This window comes from Gymnoscopelus braueri (genome assembly GCF_963280865.1).
Source record: "Gymnoscopelus braueri genome assembly, chromosome: 18".
NCBI lineage: Eukaryota > Metazoa > Chordata > Actinopteri > Myctophiformes > Myctophidae > Gymnoscopelus > Gymnoscopelus braueri.
The window spans coordinates 23,452,234-23,470,386 of NC_137618.1; the positions used below are offsets into that span (position 1 = coordinate 23,452,234).

Below are 18,153 nucleotides of genomic sequence, written 5' to 3' on the forward strand. Positions count from 1 at the left end.
CCCCTGCTGCATCCTGCAAATATTTTGCAGGGATGGTGTCTAAGCCTGTGGCTTTATCAGTATTTAGTCCTCTAAGTATCTTTAAAATGGATTCCTCTGATATTTGTGAAAAAGAGAACTGCTCTTTCCCAATCCCTTTGGCCTCATAATAATTATTGAATTGAGATTCACCATATTCACCAGTACTGACAAGAAGTTTCTGGAAGTCATTTGCAATAGTGGTGGAACAACTCATTAAAGTTCTCTGCAACACCAGCCTTATCGAAGGTTAAGGACCCATTTACCATAAGACCTATCTTATCATTTTTTGTTTTGGGCTTTCCTGTGGTCCCTAATGACTTCAGGGTTGCCCAAGGCTTTTTGGAGTCACTTTTATGTTCTTAATTATTTTTTTTTAATGTCTCTTGGCTTCATCTACCATTCTTTGTACTTTATTTCTAAGATTTTTATATTTACTATATAGATCTGTTACCTTGGTTCTCTTAAAATCCTTCAATACTTTATCTCTTAAGTAGATAGTATCTAGAATGGCTTTATTTATCCATGGCTGTGTTCTTTGTTTTATTCTGACCTTCTTCATTGGAGCTATTTTATCTAAAACATTAAGAAATGTACTCTGAAAGTGCGACCCTGCAAAGTCGGCATCAGTGCTCATCAGGATACGAGACCAGTCTGTTCTCTTGAGCATTTCTATGAAGCTATCTTTATTATACTTGCTGAGTGATCTACACTTAATGGTTTTGTGGCTGTTAATGGTGGATCTCCTTATTTTCCTCGTACAGTAGGTAATAAAATGGTCACTTATTCCATATACAATTACACCACTTTGAGAAATTTAGCTTTTATCAGAAACCATTATTAAATCTAATACAGTTTGACTATGCTCTGTGATTCTTGTGGGTTCTGTTATCACCTGGACAAGACCATTTGTTTTTAAAAATTGTACCAGTGCATTATAATGCTGCCCTTTTACATTTAAAATGTCCACATTTATGTCTCCCATTAAAATGAATTCCTTACTTAAAATACACCTATATATACATTAAGGCTCGCTTTGGGAAAAGACTGATACTCACATTCATAGCCGCCTTAATATAACGAGCAATATTATTGCTGTTATTGTGTGCTATTGTACTGTACAGTATGTGTTGTCTGATATGTACAGTGCTGCGGAAAATTGATTTCCCATTGGGGGACAATAAAGGCTAGTCTTGTCATCTTCTGCCTTCTTCTTGTGCCCGCATCTTTGTGTCTCTGCCTGCCTGGATTTCGGACTCTTTTTATAACTATATTGAAGATGATGAGTCAGGGCCATAATCATTTAGGGGTGAATATGAAAGAGTTGAAGTGGTTTGCGGGTACAGCTTGTAGTTTGGCAAGTGTTGGTGATTCACAGCTTGAGTGGACAGATGAGAGAACATACAGTACATGTTTTATTCCTGTGTGTGTGTGTGTGGTGAACATGTGTGTATGGTTAACATTGAGAACCAGTTAGCTCAATGACAGATCATAGACGATGTACACACACACACACAGGCTTAAAGCATGCCCCCCGATAGCTGAGGTTGGAACGGTCTGTTCGGCTGCATTTTGATGAGTCAATGTAATTACTCTTAGACACGCAACAAGGATCGTACCACGCCACACTGCTATTATCATTGACTACATGCTATGATCTGGCCCGTGCCTCTTAAATTAACATTCAGGATTTTACAGTCAGAGTGTACTTTATTTCCTGTATGGGAGAGTGAATGGAGAGACATGACTGTCACTGTGCTATGTATTTGTCCAAGCTAAGTGGCTCACTTGGCTCATGAAGCCCACTTTGAAAAATAAGAAAGGGGCTGAGAACAGCCTTCAGAAGGAGGAGGAAATTTCAAATTATTTCTGTTAAATATTTAGGATACTACTGAGCCTAGATGTAACACTAACGCGGGATGAGCTGGGTAGAGGGTGGAGAGGGTAGATGAAAAGGATTTGTCAGGCGGAGTGCCGCGTACTTCATGTCGTATACCCTGTGGATGAATGAGTGCTTACTGCTTTTCAAAGGGATTCATTGACTCGCCTAGGGCTGCTTGAATATGGCAGAAGTCATAATCACAATTGTTTTGGCCAATATTAAGATCATTTACACTTTGACTTAGGAAACAACTTTCTTTTACTTTTCAGTTTTTTTCTCCTATATTTTGGGGTCGTATACCACTTTGTATTTGAGTATCAGGTGATGGGTCGTATATTGCCTTGTGGTGCAGACAAACAACTCTGAATTCATTTAGCCTTTCTTGTTGACCAGGGGCTCTCTTTCCATCATCTTGGCTTGAGCTGAACTAAACATGCCACATCCTAACTGAGACTGAGTTTTGGCTTTTAAGGTGAAGCGAAAGCGCACCACTGTAAAGGAAAGGGATGCACTGTATTCATTAGATTCCGACTAAAGAGTTTTGGGTCCAATACTGATCCCGATTTTGGACAGTCCTAGACCACTGATTACTGACGTTTTGACCAATACTTTGTCAAAAAGTGGTAAATCAATTCTAATCAACTTGAAGAATGTGTATGTATGTATATACTGTATATATATATGTATGTATGTGTGTGTGTGTGTGTGTATATATATATATATATATATATATATATATTGCTGTCCGGCAGAAACCAGCTAACTCCAACCTCATTGTGAGCTTGGAGGTCCATTAAGCTGTTCTTATCAATGATGAACTCTAAAACAGCTGATACAATGCGGTAAAAAGTAAATTGCTGATATATCAGCCAAACCCATATATCGGTCTGGCTCTATTATTTATGACACAAGACAAAATGAGAGCATTATTATGAACCCGGAATGTGGCACATTCTTCGAAGCCAAAACCGTAATTGAAAATATTTGATTAATTGAGCAGAACAAACCTTCTGGTTTGTGTTCAGCTCAGCACGATCATGGGTTGATTGGGGAAGGTGAGGAAAAGTGTGTCTGGTATCAAATCTGAACATAGTGACAGAAACAGCCATGTCTGTAAATGGTGTGCGTGCGTGTGTGCGTTTGACCGTTTGTGTCTTTGCATCTGTGTTTTATCACCTGCTTCCCTGCATGATGTCATTAGGACTGAGGGGCAGAAGACAAGACAGCCAGAAGGAGAGAGGAGAGAGAATAGGCTTCAGGGAGAGTTTACTACAAAGGATGAGGCCTATATTGACAATGTAGTGAACAACTTTGGGCCACACATGGAAAGCACACAGCTGTGTTACCTTCTCTTGACCTGACTATCGCAGTCACAGAAAAGTCTGCACATGTCAATTGTTCCACATAACTTTGAGTTTACATTTCTAAGTTGCAGTACAATGCATTGTGGAGAGACACATGTTCCTAATGGACTGTATAGAGAAGGGCAGGACAGGGGATGAAAACCCTCTCTGTTCTATCAGCCAGGAATGTATGAGCAACGCTGGGTTCACACCACACCACAGACATGCTGTCTACTCCATGTATTAATCATCATTAGGCCGAGATGGACCACAGAGTCTTCACGTGTGCAACGTTTAAGGTTTCTCCATTGTACTTGAAAGTCCAAATTCTGGTAAACTCAAATCCCCTGCCTTGGCGTGGCTATTTTTGCTCTTTAATTGAACATGTTTGCTTGCAGTAGATCGTCAGAGTGCTTGGAGCTTGGCACTATGAGGCAGACTAGTAGTCTCCTCCCAAGGCAAAGAGCCCAGTATGGGTCCAGTCCGTACACGACTAGATTACAGAGTGGACTCTGGTGCTACATGAGCCGAGACGACCGGAGACCTCAACACAACGGTACCGTTATGGGCCTCAAATAGCTGGAATTACAGAACCAGTGACCACCTTTTGGATTGGGCCCCAGTTATCGGCATAGGCCACATTTGATTGTTAGTTATTTCGAACCAGAATCATACCACCCAACCCCATCTCTCCCAGAGTTGAGCATTTTCACTCATGAGTGGTACTGGTCTAGGAGACCAGTTCCACTCATGAGTGAAAATGCTCATTCACTTCACATCTTCACATCACTCTTCATATTGACGATTGAGACAGCCTTACATTGTTCGATGTTGTGTTGGCTAGGAGGTTGAGCGAGAGTACCAATTTAGGTTGCACATATAATTGTCTGTGAGTGTATGTTTATGTGTTTACAAGGGAGAGTGACCCAAGCCAGGCTGCCCACAGGCCTAACCAGGCCCGGGATCTAATGGTCTGTGTCTGAGTGCAGTAGTCCTAAGTACAGGCTTGAGGTCTAAGACACTCTGTAGAAGAAACACAGCGGCAACAGCAGCTCGGCTCGCTCACTCAGCCATGAAGAGCATTACAGACCAACACACCAAAAGAATCTAAGCCTGAACATCACAGAGCACAGACTTGGCTCATTCCAATATACGCTCAAATACTTAGATCCCCATTGGGATCTTTTTGTCCCATTTTACTCTTAATTCTAACCCTTGTGTCTCTTCCACTCTGAGGAATACTGAATTGCTTGGATATTTGTAAAGTCATGATTGTAATACGGAACCCGCCTGTTGGAGAGAGGAAACATTTGAACTATTCACAAGCCCACTGTTAGTTGTCTCTTTGGCTTTGCTGAGGCATTTCTTAGGGCCCCTGGCTGTCTGGTCCACTGACCTCTCTCGGTCCTGCTCCAGCAGAGCAGTGAGGTCGTCACTCTTCTGGATGAAGGCCCTGTGGTTCCTCTCTTGCTCCTCCAGCCTGCAGAGGGCGCCGCTGTGGGAGCGCTCCACCTCCACCAGTTGCTGCAGCATCCGTCTTGATGACCTTCTCTGGGACTCCACAAGGCGATCCAGCTGAAGGGGCAGCATTAGGAGAGAATATTAGCCATGCAAAGGATGGTGGAGGATGTATCGGTGTATCAAACTCCTCTAAATCAAAGTTGTTTCTGTAAAATTCAAAAACAAGGCTGCGATTTATCGTCATTGGCACAGTGTGTCGTGGTTAACATTACCTCATCCATTGGTTTTTCATAGACGTCCTGCAGTTGGTCCTGCTGGGCCCGGAGTGAGTCTCTCTGCAGGGCGCGCAGCACGTTCTCTGGACCCCTGATGCCGTAGTGGGCCTCCAGCAGAGCCCAATCCATCTTCTCCACTTTCAAAACTGTAATCACCTCATCTCTGACCTGGTGTGATGAACAGTATGGAGTGAGCTCTTGGATTGCCATGAGCAAACACAGACTTACTTAACTTTCTCACAGGTTTTGTAATGACTAAGCATCTGGATGTGCTGTTGCTCATGATCAGAGTCCGGGTCACATTGACAGTGTGTGTGCTGTTCCAGAGAGTTAATCATAGGATTTGAGGTCTCATGCGAGACTCAGACACTCATGAAACTGAAGCGCTGATGTGATTGTGTCTCATGTGAATGGTTCAAATTACTCACCTGGAGCTCAGCTTCCAGTATACTAAGAAGGTACAGTAAGTCGTCCTGGCACAGCTGTTCTCCCATGCTTCTGCCTTCTCCTTTCTCTATCCTCTTGCCATCGCCCTGGGGCTGAATGAAGTGGGAGTTGGATCTCTTTGGACCACCTTTAGTCCAGGAAGCCATTTTGCTTGTGTTGCTATGTGAATGCATCTCGTACAAGGCACCTTTTGAGGAAAGGACAAATTAAGAAGCAGTAGGAGAGAGGGGTGAGATGAAGGGTGGGCACAGGACGAATGAAGGGTTAAAAAGATTATGCAGAGCAAGAGTTATGTCATGAATAAGTGGACATTGCAGTTGTTTAATAAGGGACTTGCTTAGAGCTATGATGTCATAAGCTAATCTAAACTCCTAAGGCAGTGTCATAACAGTTTGTGTTAGTGCAGGAGATGGGCCCATGCCTCCTGTTAACATTTGTTTTATGTTACGCTTATGTCATCGCATCTCATAGCCTTAGCACATTACACAGTTCTACAGCTATCACGGTCAGATTGACATATGAAAGGTTGAGGGTGCCAGCATAGTGCCTTCATTACTGTGTGTGTGTGTGTGCGTTTGTGCGTGTGCGCGCTAGGCTAAACACTGTTTACGTTCTCTAACCTCCTCATCCCATATTTAGAGCCAGAAAATGAGCATGTCCAGAATGCAGAACATGAGCTAATCTCTTTGTTCTCATACTCTGATCTCATCAAGCCTTAATCAAATGGTGGTGGATTGGAAGGACTTCTCCGCCTAGCTACATGTCAAGCATTTTTAGATAGGTAGTCATGGCTCACTGTATTTTCTGGAAAACATTAATCACAAGTGTGCTGGTGAAAAAGTATTTCCTTGTTTTATTTTTTCCTTTTTAATGTGAAGTAAAGATTGTTTTTTTGTGTGTTTACATCATCTTACAGTCTTACATTTTCTTTTTCTTTTAGATATTTTTTTGCACTGAGCAGTAATGAATGAAAGCTTTATCTCTCTCTTGTGCGCACAAACACACACATGCAACAGCTGTTTGTTGTCATCAAGGCCTGAGCGCAGCTTCGGGTCCCTCTAAACAAGGTGAACCCGGGTGCATCAGGGACAAACACTGATCATGTACGATAAACAGAGACAAAATGGAGCCCTTTAGCCTGTCTTGGACTATAAATAAAAAATCCTTCAGATACCGATGCTTTGTGAGACACTGTAAGCTTGATGCATAGAAGACTTTCTCATTTTGCTCCTGCGTGGACAAGAGTGAGAGAGACTTCTTTTGAGTATTGAGTGACATGCGCGACCTCCCTCCTTCAGAGTTGTTATCGTCTCTGTATCAATCACTAAGACAGATGGAGCTGTCTATGCTTCCTCCCTGTTCCTTCACTCTTCTCATTTATGGCAATGGAAGGAATGATAAAGCTCTTAACATGAGCACAGCGGGCCTTTTTTTTTATAAGGTTTCTTTCTAGCAGCTTGGACTTTTACCCAGAAATCAGAGGCTACAGTATGTTCAGACTGGCAGCCCAAATCCAAATTTTGGCCTATCCAGATTGGAATCAGATTGTTTTTATCAAGTCTGAACACCAAAAGAAAACCACAGGGAAATCTCTCAAGTCCGATAGGTGGTTTGAAATGCGATTCAAATCTGATTTCTAAAGACGTGTCTCAGTCCAGACACTGATGCCTGATTCATACTAAGTATTGTGACTGCGTCGCTAGCTGGAAATATCAGATGTACAAGCTCACAATGCGCCAACATGTTATGCACTGTGAGCTTGTAGATCTGCTATTTTTCAGGTATTGTCAAGTCATGTCCCTACCACAGCAACCAGTACAGATGGGTCAAGTCAACGATGTCTGAATACACAAATCCAATCCATTCTGATTACTTGCATTGGATCGTATTTAAGAAACAATTAAAAATTTCCTGCAGCCTGAACAAAGCTAGAGATACAAATCTCTTTCCCCCTTCATCCACAAGGTACACTGGAACACTGTATGGCACGGGTGCATGGCATCATCTCTTCTGCTTTGCCTTTGCCTACTTTTTCTTGCCTACTTCCTCTGTCATATACGCCGGCCCAGGTTCAAGTTCAATGTGTGCTCTATTTTCTTACAGCCATGACAGGAAATGGTTGACATGTTGGATTGCTGAGCCAAGGCCTTTATTAATCAACGTGAAAAGGTTTAGCCTCAGATTGGGATGGATTAAGACGGAACAGGGCACCCAGAAAAACTGATGTGAGGTGGTGATCTTTGGCACGTGGTTTCTGTGGCGGCCCTGGGTCTGTTTCCTTTGGAATGGAGTGTGTATATTTTCCTCCTCTTCCTATCCTTCGGCGGTGCCATTAATGCTAGTTGTCGAGCCAAGACACGTGCTGCTGTTTCCTTGCCCTCAGCCTCCTGATGACTGACGCTGATGAGGTCTGAACACCTCTAGAGTTCACTCACACAAACCTTACGTGCGTCAGATTGTCTTCATTTTGTGTACAGCCGCGGTGTCTAGACAGGCAAATGCAGTACTGATTTGATTTAACCAGTACCAGCACAATGATGTCCAAGCGCACAAACACACAAAATTCACACAATACCAGGCACGTGCTGAAACTTGACTTAAAATCTGGCGCATACCCAAGGTCAACTTTAATTCCAGTTACCAGGGTTACCCCGCTGAGGGCTGTCCCTTGGCAGGCAGGTTGGCAGCCACACATGTGGCTGGCCGCCTCTGTTTATTTATCTAAACTAGTACCTAGGGCAGCCTTTCCCGACTGCATGCCCCGTCTACACGGAAGGGCACCAGCAGCCCTGGGAATATACCATTAACACTTAGAAATAATAACATTCAGCTCCACCCCACACACAGCTCTTGTGCACACACATCACATGCAGCTGGTATGTTACAGTAAGGTGAATATGGTCATAAGCTGAGACCAGTGAATGGTCACCTGTTCCCTGACATTCTCAACCTGGCTATGTAAGCAGTAATAAACCATGGTGAGGTTTATCACCTGTGTATGAAGGCATTAATAATACCCTGAGTGGGCGAGTCTCCACTTCTACCAGTCTGTCTCTGGCTAGTAGACGTTCCCCCTCGGCCTGTTCGAACTCACTTTATATACACCTGTCATATGTACCCCTGGCTCAGTCTGTCCTCTGGACCCTGAAGTGGCTCCTGGTGCCAGGGTCAAATTGGCACACTGACTGCAGTGCAAAACTGCAGCACTAAATCAGAAGCTTTTTATGGCTGAACTCTTGTGCTTTCGGGCGCGCCGTACCTCAGGCATGGCACTTAAGGTCATTGTAAAGGAGATATGATACCATCAATAAAGCAGCCAAAGAGTTCTGGAACACCCCTCAGTTCTGGTTTGAGGATGGAACACCATTCTTCATGCTCATCAAACCCTTATTTGACCCCTTGTGGATGTTTGCATTGATTTCCTGGAAGAGCCCACTCCCTTCAGGATAGAAGATAGTGTTTCTCCAAAGAATAAAGGCCATCACTCAGAATTACTTTATTGATTTTGCAGCGACCCTTCCCTGTAAGGGGAAAAGTGGACCCAAACCATGCCAGGCAGGAAAATGCCCCCGACAGCATAACGGAGTCACCCGAACTCATTACTGTAGGGAATGGATCAAGCTTTCAGGCCTGTACTGTACTCTTTGTGTATACCACACATGCACTCGCTAGGGGTGGGACGATATGGGTACCTCACGATACGATATATATCACGATATTGGGCCCACGATAACAATATATATCACGATATTCGACGATGTTCAATATATTGCGATATCACGATATATATTGCAAGAAATTTCACCAACGATATATCACGATATCTGAAAATATCGATATATTGCGATATCACGATATATTGCATGAAAATTCACCAACGATATATCACGATATCTGAAAATATCGATATATTGCGATATCACGATATATTGCATAAATTCACCAACGATATATCACGATAGTCCTTGTATTCAATTCATAAACACATAAAATAGCACCAAACTATTCAAAATCATCATTACACAAATACAGAGTAGGAAAAACAACGTATCACAAACTAGAAAAAAAAAAAAGATATATCGATATTTTTCGGCAGTATATCGATGATTTATCGCGGGAGAAAGTATCGCGATATATCGATATATCGTCCCACCCCTAGCACTCGCCCACTTGCAGATAATATGGTGAGGATGACTCGTATGACCATATCATTCTTTCCCACGTCTCTGTTGACCAGTGTCTATGGCTTTTGCACCACTGAACTCTTAAATATTCATTAGTCTTTGTAATGAGGGGTAGGCCTGTCACAATTATTACATCATCGTCTAATCGCAATTATTTGAGATAATCGCAATTATTTTATATAATCGTTTCTATGTTGAACACATCTTCAATATTAAAAAAAAGCAGAAATAGCAGATCTACAAGCTTACAACGCGTCACTTTGTGATGCGTTGTAAGCTTGTAGATCAGCTACCACAACTACACAATCTCAGAATGCTATATAAAGTCTGAAACTACACATCCCAAAAGCCAAACGGAAGCTGTCATCTGTTCTTTATTTTCCGTTCACAAAATATATTTTGAAATATATTTACATGTTATTTTAGAATTCCCATTTCTGATAAGCAGCAAACTGTATTTGCATCGATTATTATGATTCATATTAGGACAAATGTGCACGACTGCAAAGATGAAACGGAAGCGGGAAGAAGGTGTCACATCCGCTTTATCCTCTGATCATTTTCTTCCGTGCTCCAGGCTGTATGACGGAATTTGAAAATTGTGGGAGTTAACAGTCTGGCTCGTGAGACACAGTCTGATAAATAATGTCCTGCATTGTCAGTCACCTGAGAAAGAGGTGCTCTCCTGTCTTAGATATTGCACTAATGTAGTTAGCATCATGTCATTTAATGTGTGCCTTCGATTTCCAACCCTATTTCACTAATGTCTTTCCCATAGATCGGAATGCAGTTATCACTTTAGTCACTGTTCCTCTGGAAACCGTAGCCAGTTAAGTAGTGAAGCTCCTGCCATCTGTGCCGCCATAATGAACGCTCTTTCATAGGAAAATATTTCTCTTGCCATCTTGACCCAATATCGAGTACACCTGTATAGAATCACATGCATTTGTTGTCATCGGATCGGATCGGCTGTCATCCGTCTGTAAATTAACACATTGGCTGCCAAAGACGCATATCTGCGTTCTATTTAATTTCTCGCCTGGCTGCCAAAGACGCAGATCTGCGTTCTATTTAAAAAAAAAAAAAAGACCCAAAGACCAAGGAGATATGATATATCAAAGATTTAAACTCCTATCCACTTCATTGTTAACTTAAAACTTAAAAAATCTGTATCTCGGCTCCTGAGAATTTTTTTTTTCAATGGAAAATCTCTGGCAGTCTACAGCCAAAAATCTGAAATAATTCTGGCAGGAAATGAGTTAAGATCGCACAATTGAATTAGATATTGCGTGGCATGTTATGCTAAATGTTTTGGTAAGACTGCATCTAACTAAACTAACTAGCTGACCGATCAACTGCAAACGCGTGTATCGCAGAGGATCTGAGGCAGTGCAGTGCCCAGCGTGAAGTCAGTCGGATTGGCAGTTGTCCAGAACCACTGATCCGACTGATATGCATATATGGGCATTTATGGAGATCCAGATCCCAACGTGTCGTGCACCGGTCTAGTTTTTTTTTAAAGGAGGAGAAGATTACATGACAATGCAGAGGCAAATTGAGGCTGAGATATGTCGTCATCTTCAGTATACTGTAGTATAGCTGTATGAAATCCAGTTAGTCAAATCCTTACGATTCTACTGAAGTCCAGTAACTTACTGTTAAAGGTTCCTCCACAGGTGTCGTTCTGTGCATTGTTTTCTTTTACTGAATCTTTTGAATAGGCCCTATTGAAAATGAGGTGTTCGGCCCGGACCGCCACTTAGGCTCTAAAAGTAGCCTGACAGTGCATCGCGGGTTCGAGTCCCGATCCCGACAATCTTTGCTGCATGTCTCTCCCCATTTCTCTCTCCCTGTTTCCTGTCCATCTCCACTGTAAACTATCAATTACAGGCAGAAAAGCCCCCAAAAATATCTTTAAAAAAAGAAAGAAAATTAGGTGTTCAAATGACAACAAGCATGTCTTGTGATTCTAAACTAGGGCGACATTCCAGTTTTAACATGAATGAATTATTTGTTTCAGATTCCAATTGTATTTTATCATCGGTGACAGTGAAGGATAGAGGAATAATAAAGCATTGTCTCTAAATAGTTGAGAATTGACCAGGGCTATTAAATGTTTTGCATCTGTGAATTTATTGCACTTGGCGAGGAGGAATTTTTCAAACATCCTCTTTTTCTCTCCTGAACTTCCTTCCCTTTCCCCCAGCCCTGAGGTATTTTGTTTGACGCGCCTGACAGAACGTGTTAAATATTTGAGCTTGGCTTCCTCTCGCCCCATCACGGGCATTGATAAGAGAAAGTGCCAGATGCTGCAGCGCTCCTGTCCTCCATATTGCTGAAAGCACTACAGTCCTTTCAAGATTGCTGAGCAGCGATGGCAGGAGTCGACTAACGAGACTACAAACCAATGCCATTATAAATCCCTTTCAACAAGTTCTAGGAATTTATGATGCGAACCCCTGGCTCAACTTGTGATTGTATCTGTTCTTACTTTGTAGATGTGTGTGAATAAAAATCACACTCCGTCGTTGCCTCAGTTAACTGTGAGCCGCCACAGAGCCGTCATTTTAAGTGGTCTTTGAAGTCCAGATCATGCTTGTTGTAGGCTTATTGCCTAAGTTAATCGAATGATTAGAATGAGTCAAACCCTAAAAGTTTTGTAACAGTTTGACGCAGGGGTCACGCTGTACTTTCCAGCACTCACATGTTGACGTCATTGACATTATATTAAAACCATTTTCATGCAGCAATTTTAGTATGGCGTAAGTGTTACTTATGATGCCTGGCTGGCAGAAATGAGATATACCGGCCCCCCTGTTTTTTTAATCCTGCTCCTAAATCCTTACAACATTTTCTTGCATAAGTAAAGTGTCTTGACAGACTGAGCTTTCCCATAATCTAGTAATTCAGATCTCTTAATCAAAAGATTTTGCCTGGACCTTTTTTTTTAGGTGTGGAAAGCAAAACAGAGACCATTTGGCTGCCAGAGTGATGTAATGAAATACGGTATGCATTGTTTAGCTCTGATGTAAGCCCCATGTCCTCTTGTGGAAGTTTGACTCGCTCAGTAAGTCTTCCTTCACAGAGCGTTGCTCTCTGGATGGGGAAGACATGATTTCTGTGCACGCCCGTATAGGCATGAGTGTGTATTGGCGTGTGCGTGCGTATTTCACACTAACACATGTTTGACCCCTATCCTCACGTATATCAGATCTTAGATTCTTGGCAAATTGCATCAGAGTCCTGCAGCGGTGATTGATAGGGAGTGAAAGATGAGAGCACAGAGTGTTACAAATATCATCCACATGATGCATGCCACACTGGGAGACGGGGAGGAAGCAAAGGATTGATGTAGAGGGGATGGTTAAGGCTATAGGTAAACGGTGGAGTTGGCTGCAGTTTTATTTAGTTTGTAGAGAGGAATTATGGAGCGAAGTGACTTGGAAAAGCCTACAGGCTGTTTTTAACTAAGTTGGCATTCAAAATAAGTTGCAGCTGTACTGGGGGGGGGGGGCTCGATGTTGCAGGAGTCACCATATATTGTCTCGGGCCTATTTTCCAGAATGACGGAACGTAGTTTTCATGTTTTCATTTGAGTCCAAACCTGAGAAATGTAGAACCTCTTCTTTGAACCTTTGCAGTCATGGGACATAGGCCTCATTTTATGCCAATAAATGTTAGTAAGGACAGGCAGATGGTTGGGACTAGCGTCTTATGTCAAGACAACACTTACAAAGTTTGAGTCAATCACAAGAAAGAATTTGAACGTCGATTTGGGATGATGTCATGTGATTGACACAAACAGAATTGTGCTGATGCACTTATTATTCATCAGTACACTACATTATATATCTGGTCTGGTGGCACTCTTTTTGGGCGGTGAAACCGCCCCTATAAGTGAGATTTGGAAAAATGTACATTTTCCTGCGCTGTGATCTGGGCCCAGGAAATTTGTAGAGTTATCCTGCGCTGTGATTGGCCAATCACAGTCTATTCAGGACTGTGATTGGCCAGTGTCACATGACACATGTGCATAGCCCTATATAAGCAACCATAACTTGAAAAAAACCAAATATTGGTTTTTTTCAAGTTATGGTTTTGTCCATCATAAAGAGTGTTTCAATAAATGTATTTATCTTTTGTACATCATTGGTTGACTCCATTCAGTATTGTGGTTAGCTAGGAAGACACCGCCCACTTCACACAGGGTGTGATTTTTTTTCTGACAACTGCAGACTTTCTTTTCCCGCAGATAAAGTATGGTTTTGTACCTCGACAGAGGCGCGCCGTCTCAAGTGAACTTGGAGATCGCTGATGTCATATGTCCATATATGGGAATGCCCTCTTTTGTGAGGTTAGACAAACACTCCATATTTGGGTGTAGCTGCATTGGGAACTCCTTATATGGTTAGGGCTGAGTCATAGGGACATGAGTGTGACGACGTGGTCCGCCTGCCCGCCAGCTGGTCCTTCCTTAAGCCAATTTTAATGTAAGAAGTCGCCCAAATTGACATGCCCAAAATAGGGATGCCAGGTTGATAGTGGTAAAAAAAAAATGCTGGTTAAAACACTTCCCATTTTTCTTTTGTGAGGAGATCAATAATACGTTCTGGCACAAAATACCCTATCCTTCGCGCCATCAAGCAATGGAACGTAAGCCCAATGACGTGAAATTATGTGTCTGACTTCATTTCACAAAGTCATCATTTTGTGGAGAAATACACTTTTTGTCACATCAAAACATTGAGAACAATGGGATTTAGGTAAAAAAGTTTTCCTTCTAAGAATTGTTTGCTAGTTGCAACTACGCTATATTTTCTAACACTGTACATTCCTGTCCCATTAGAAGTAGAAGGTTCCTGACTCCCTGATTCCTCACAAGTTCTCATACAGATAAACAGTTAGAGGCCAATAGAAGAATCCCTGCAGACACATGGACCTCATATGGAGCTTGCGTGACATCATAGGTCAGAGGTCGTAGCTTCACTCTGTGGCATTCAATAAACCCAGCCCTGCTGAGCATTGCTTAACAATAAAAGAAAAGAGAAACAGCTGGGGAACGGCCATACGTGCACCCCCCCCCCTTCCACACACACACACACACATCATAAAGACATGTACAAATTGATTAATGCACTTAATAGAAATGAGAGGGGGGCATGCATTCACCTTGGTTTCAATTTGGATTACATTAGGCCAAGTAAAAGTGTCTCCTGGGGACTTGTTTCCATTGTGGTCCTATGCATCTGTCAGTGTAGACTGGTTTGACATAGTTCAACAGTGCTTGTACAGTACATGACATGCTCTCATTGTTTCGCTTGTCATACTGTTTAGCAACACATTACTGACTCAGATCTGAGATAGTGTGTGTGTGTGTGTGTGTGTGTGTGTGTGTGTGTGTGTGTGTGTGTGTGTGTGTGTGTGTGTGTGTGTGCATGTGTGTGCAAATGATAGCTGGAATACAGGCCTCTGTCAGCAGTCTCAAAAACATTTCACTAAAGGATTTATAATCACTAATTTGGCAATTGTTTTGTTCTGCAGAGCAGATCAGGATCCAATTATTAACTTTCAGTAGAATGGTGTCAGATTTACTATGCTACTGCTGCTCCACCTGCTGGTTACACACTGTACTGCAACTCTGTCTGTCAGCTCTGAGCCTAACAGGTGCACACACATCCAATTAACAGGCACACTGGCATTCTATCCAATAGAGTGAATAATTATCCCAATGCCACAAGGCAGTTAAGAAACTATCACTAGCTACAGTATACCCTGTTAGACAACTGTTTAAATCTGAAAAGACAATGCATCGGCTCTTTGTACTGATTTATCTTTATTTCACCGTGACTTAGTAGATAACATAAAACATTTTAATGTAGGACATGGCATAGGCTTTGTCTTCCATTCCCTAACCCCTGGGTAGACACCAACAAGTGACAGCAAGTGTGAGACGCTAAGACAATTGATTGAATAGGATGAGTAAAGGAATGCTCCATCCCTCCCGAATGTCCTACCACACACTGGTAATCAATTCTGGCTTTTGTCCAGTGCCTCATTCCACTATAGCTTTCTACTTTGCTTGCGTGTGTGTACCCTAAATTCTCCCATTGATTTAACAATAGCACATGCTCAATAGCGGCGTTGGAGAGAGGAAAACGGTGGGCCTCCAAACCAATATCTAACCTTTCCAAATTGGGTAGTTGCTACTTGTCCCCGGAGGAGTTATCGATCTTTGGAAAACAACCAACAAATTGATTTAATAGAAAGCAGTATTATATTGCTTTTAGGGAAACACACAAATCGCATTGCGACTATGAACAGAATCACAACCCACACTACAAGTAAGACGTGCGAACGCTGGAGGCGAACGCAGATTGACTGTGGCTGCCATATTTCAACCACACTGTAGTAGTGCACTCTGCCGCACTCTGTCGGCTGTATACAGGCAGTGCAGCTGCTGGCATTTCAGCACGGAGTTTCGAGTCACATGGGGGTGCGAGCCAATGAGAGAATGAGAGCGTGAACACAGACGGAAAGACCATAAATATGGGACAGACACACAACGCAAGCACGATGATATAGTAAGCTCCACTTGGTCGGAGGAGCGGCTTCGCCGCGCCTCCTTCCGCGTTCGCAATCAGCTCTTCGCGCACAACAAGAGAGTTGTTTTGCCCGCTAGGTGTACATGTATTAAACGTGTAATCCGATATGTCTGGGTTTTAGTATCAGCTTGTAATGGTCTTGTCTAGTGTTGTACCTCTCCACAGGTGTGATCGGTATCTTTAATCACTCTAATAGAGTAAACTGTTTTGGTGATTAAGAGCTTTACCAGTGCTTACTCAGGGCTATTTGCTCCCATAAGAGAAGCAACCACTCAAAACAGCCAAGAAGGCACACTGGGAGCACAGGATCTCCATGCAAGTCATATAAGCGTACGAGTACATGTGTATGCGACACTCCAACCCTCTCATAACCAAAATCAATCAGCCTTCATTGCATTTTCTGTCTGGAGGCGATTCAGCTCTTTCCTGAAACAACTTTGATTGATTCCCATTAAAACCAGTCAGAGCCATTGACCATCCATTAAAACCATTCGGATCCATTGACCATCCATTAAAACCGGTCACTGCTATTGATCTTCCATTAAAGGCGGACTGAGCTGCCCCCCATTTCTCCTCATACCAGCCCCCCGCCAGACTAGAGCCATTCACCTCTATTGATCTCTGGTTATCTGAGCTTCAAATTAATTGACCTGTATTCATCTGAGCCCACAGACTCTCCTCCTCTAGTCTCTACCATCTGTGCTGACCCTGACCCGGAGGATATTGTGGTCACTACAGTATGTATTCAGATTCTCAGCACAGATCTCTGCTCATCCTAGACTGCCACGATCATTTTTTTACTTAACCTTGTAGGTCAATTTGCACACTGTTTTAGGTCCTCTAGCTGTTATGTGTAATGAATTAACCTGTGTCATGTCTCACTAGATTTCCATTCTATTTGTGAACTTGAGTTTTATTTCTAAATAGCACTCTAATCTGTTGTTGTTCTTCCTCTCCTACAGGGGAGAAGGACAACAAAGATTGATTTTCTTTTAATGAACATTGAGACGTTACACTTGAATTATGTGATATTGTATTTATTTCCAAAAATAATAACCTTTAAACTCTGGCATTTCTGGCATAATTATAAATACTGTATCACTAGATATGTTCTCTCTACCACCCCTACACGCTCGCATGGTAATCCAATGCTGTGACGCGTCTTGCACCATGTCAGTTGACGGAGAAAACCACAGCTAATATTTAGTCCATTTAGTCTTAAGCCTGCCTGGCTGTCACTTGAGGGCTTCTGTCTCTTTGGCTCTTTTGAGGAAAGTTCACATAACCACTTAAACCCTATATACTTCATAGACTGGTGTCCTCCAGGGGTTTAAACTTGGCCCCTTCCTTTTTTCCCTCTACACCAACTCTCTTCACCAAAATTAGCCCATCTACACAACGCCCACAACGTGTCGCAACACTGCGTGTTGTGGGCTTGTAGATCTGCTATTTTCACCAAACGTTAGCCTACTATGGCTCATGTGGTTAAAATGGTACCTCAAACTCTTTAGGTGTAATGACCCTTAAACCGGTACAATGAAGTTGTGTGGAAACACATTGTTTTAATGCATAGGCATGATGGGACCCTTTTATCACACGGCATGATGGAAACATTTTCCAGAAATTATGAAAATAGCCGATCTAAAAGCTTGTGTTGCAATGCGATGTGTGCGACAAAGTATCAAAATAGGGCTTTAAAGGGCAAGACCACTTTGGTAGAGGTTTGGGTTGTGTAGTTACCTCGCCATGATGTAACTCCTAAGGTGGTCAAGAAATAAAAAATAATTGCTGCATTGATTAGAAATTGATAATTCAAAATATGCTCCTCATTGACTTACATTATACAGTAAAACAGCTCTCAAAGTCGCTCTTTTAGCATGTACGAATGTAAACAAAGTCGATTCAGACAATATAGAACATCACCAAACCCAGTACTGTTTT

At 42.4% G+C, this 18,153-nt stretch overlaps 2 protein-coding genes across 4 annotated transcripts in view; one reads left to right on the forward strand and one right to left on the reverse strand.

Moving 5' to 3' along the window:
- Window positions 1-18,153, forward strand: part of cmss1 (cms1 ribosomal small subunit homolog) — a 43,719-nt gene that overhangs the window by 14,353 nt on the left and 11,213 nt on the right. The window lies entirely within an intron of this gene.
- The window catches only part of LOC308073879 (filamin A-interacting protein 1-like), a 32,738-nt gene that overhangs the window by 12,979 nt on the left and 1,606 nt on the right, over window positions 1-18,153 (reverse strand). The window contains exons 2-4 of the mRNA XM_080413109.1: window positions 5,408-5,613; window positions 4,977-5,147; window positions 4,640-4,818 (exon numbers count right to left, since the gene is read on the reverse strand). Of these exons, the coding sequence (XP_080269235.1) occupies window positions 4,640-4,818; window positions 4,977-5,147; window positions 5,408-5,599 (542 nt within the window). The 5' untranslated portion in view covers window positions 5,600-5,613. The remainder of the gene's footprint in view (window positions 1-4,639; window positions 4,819-4,976; window positions 5,148-5,407; window positions 5,614-18,153) is intronic.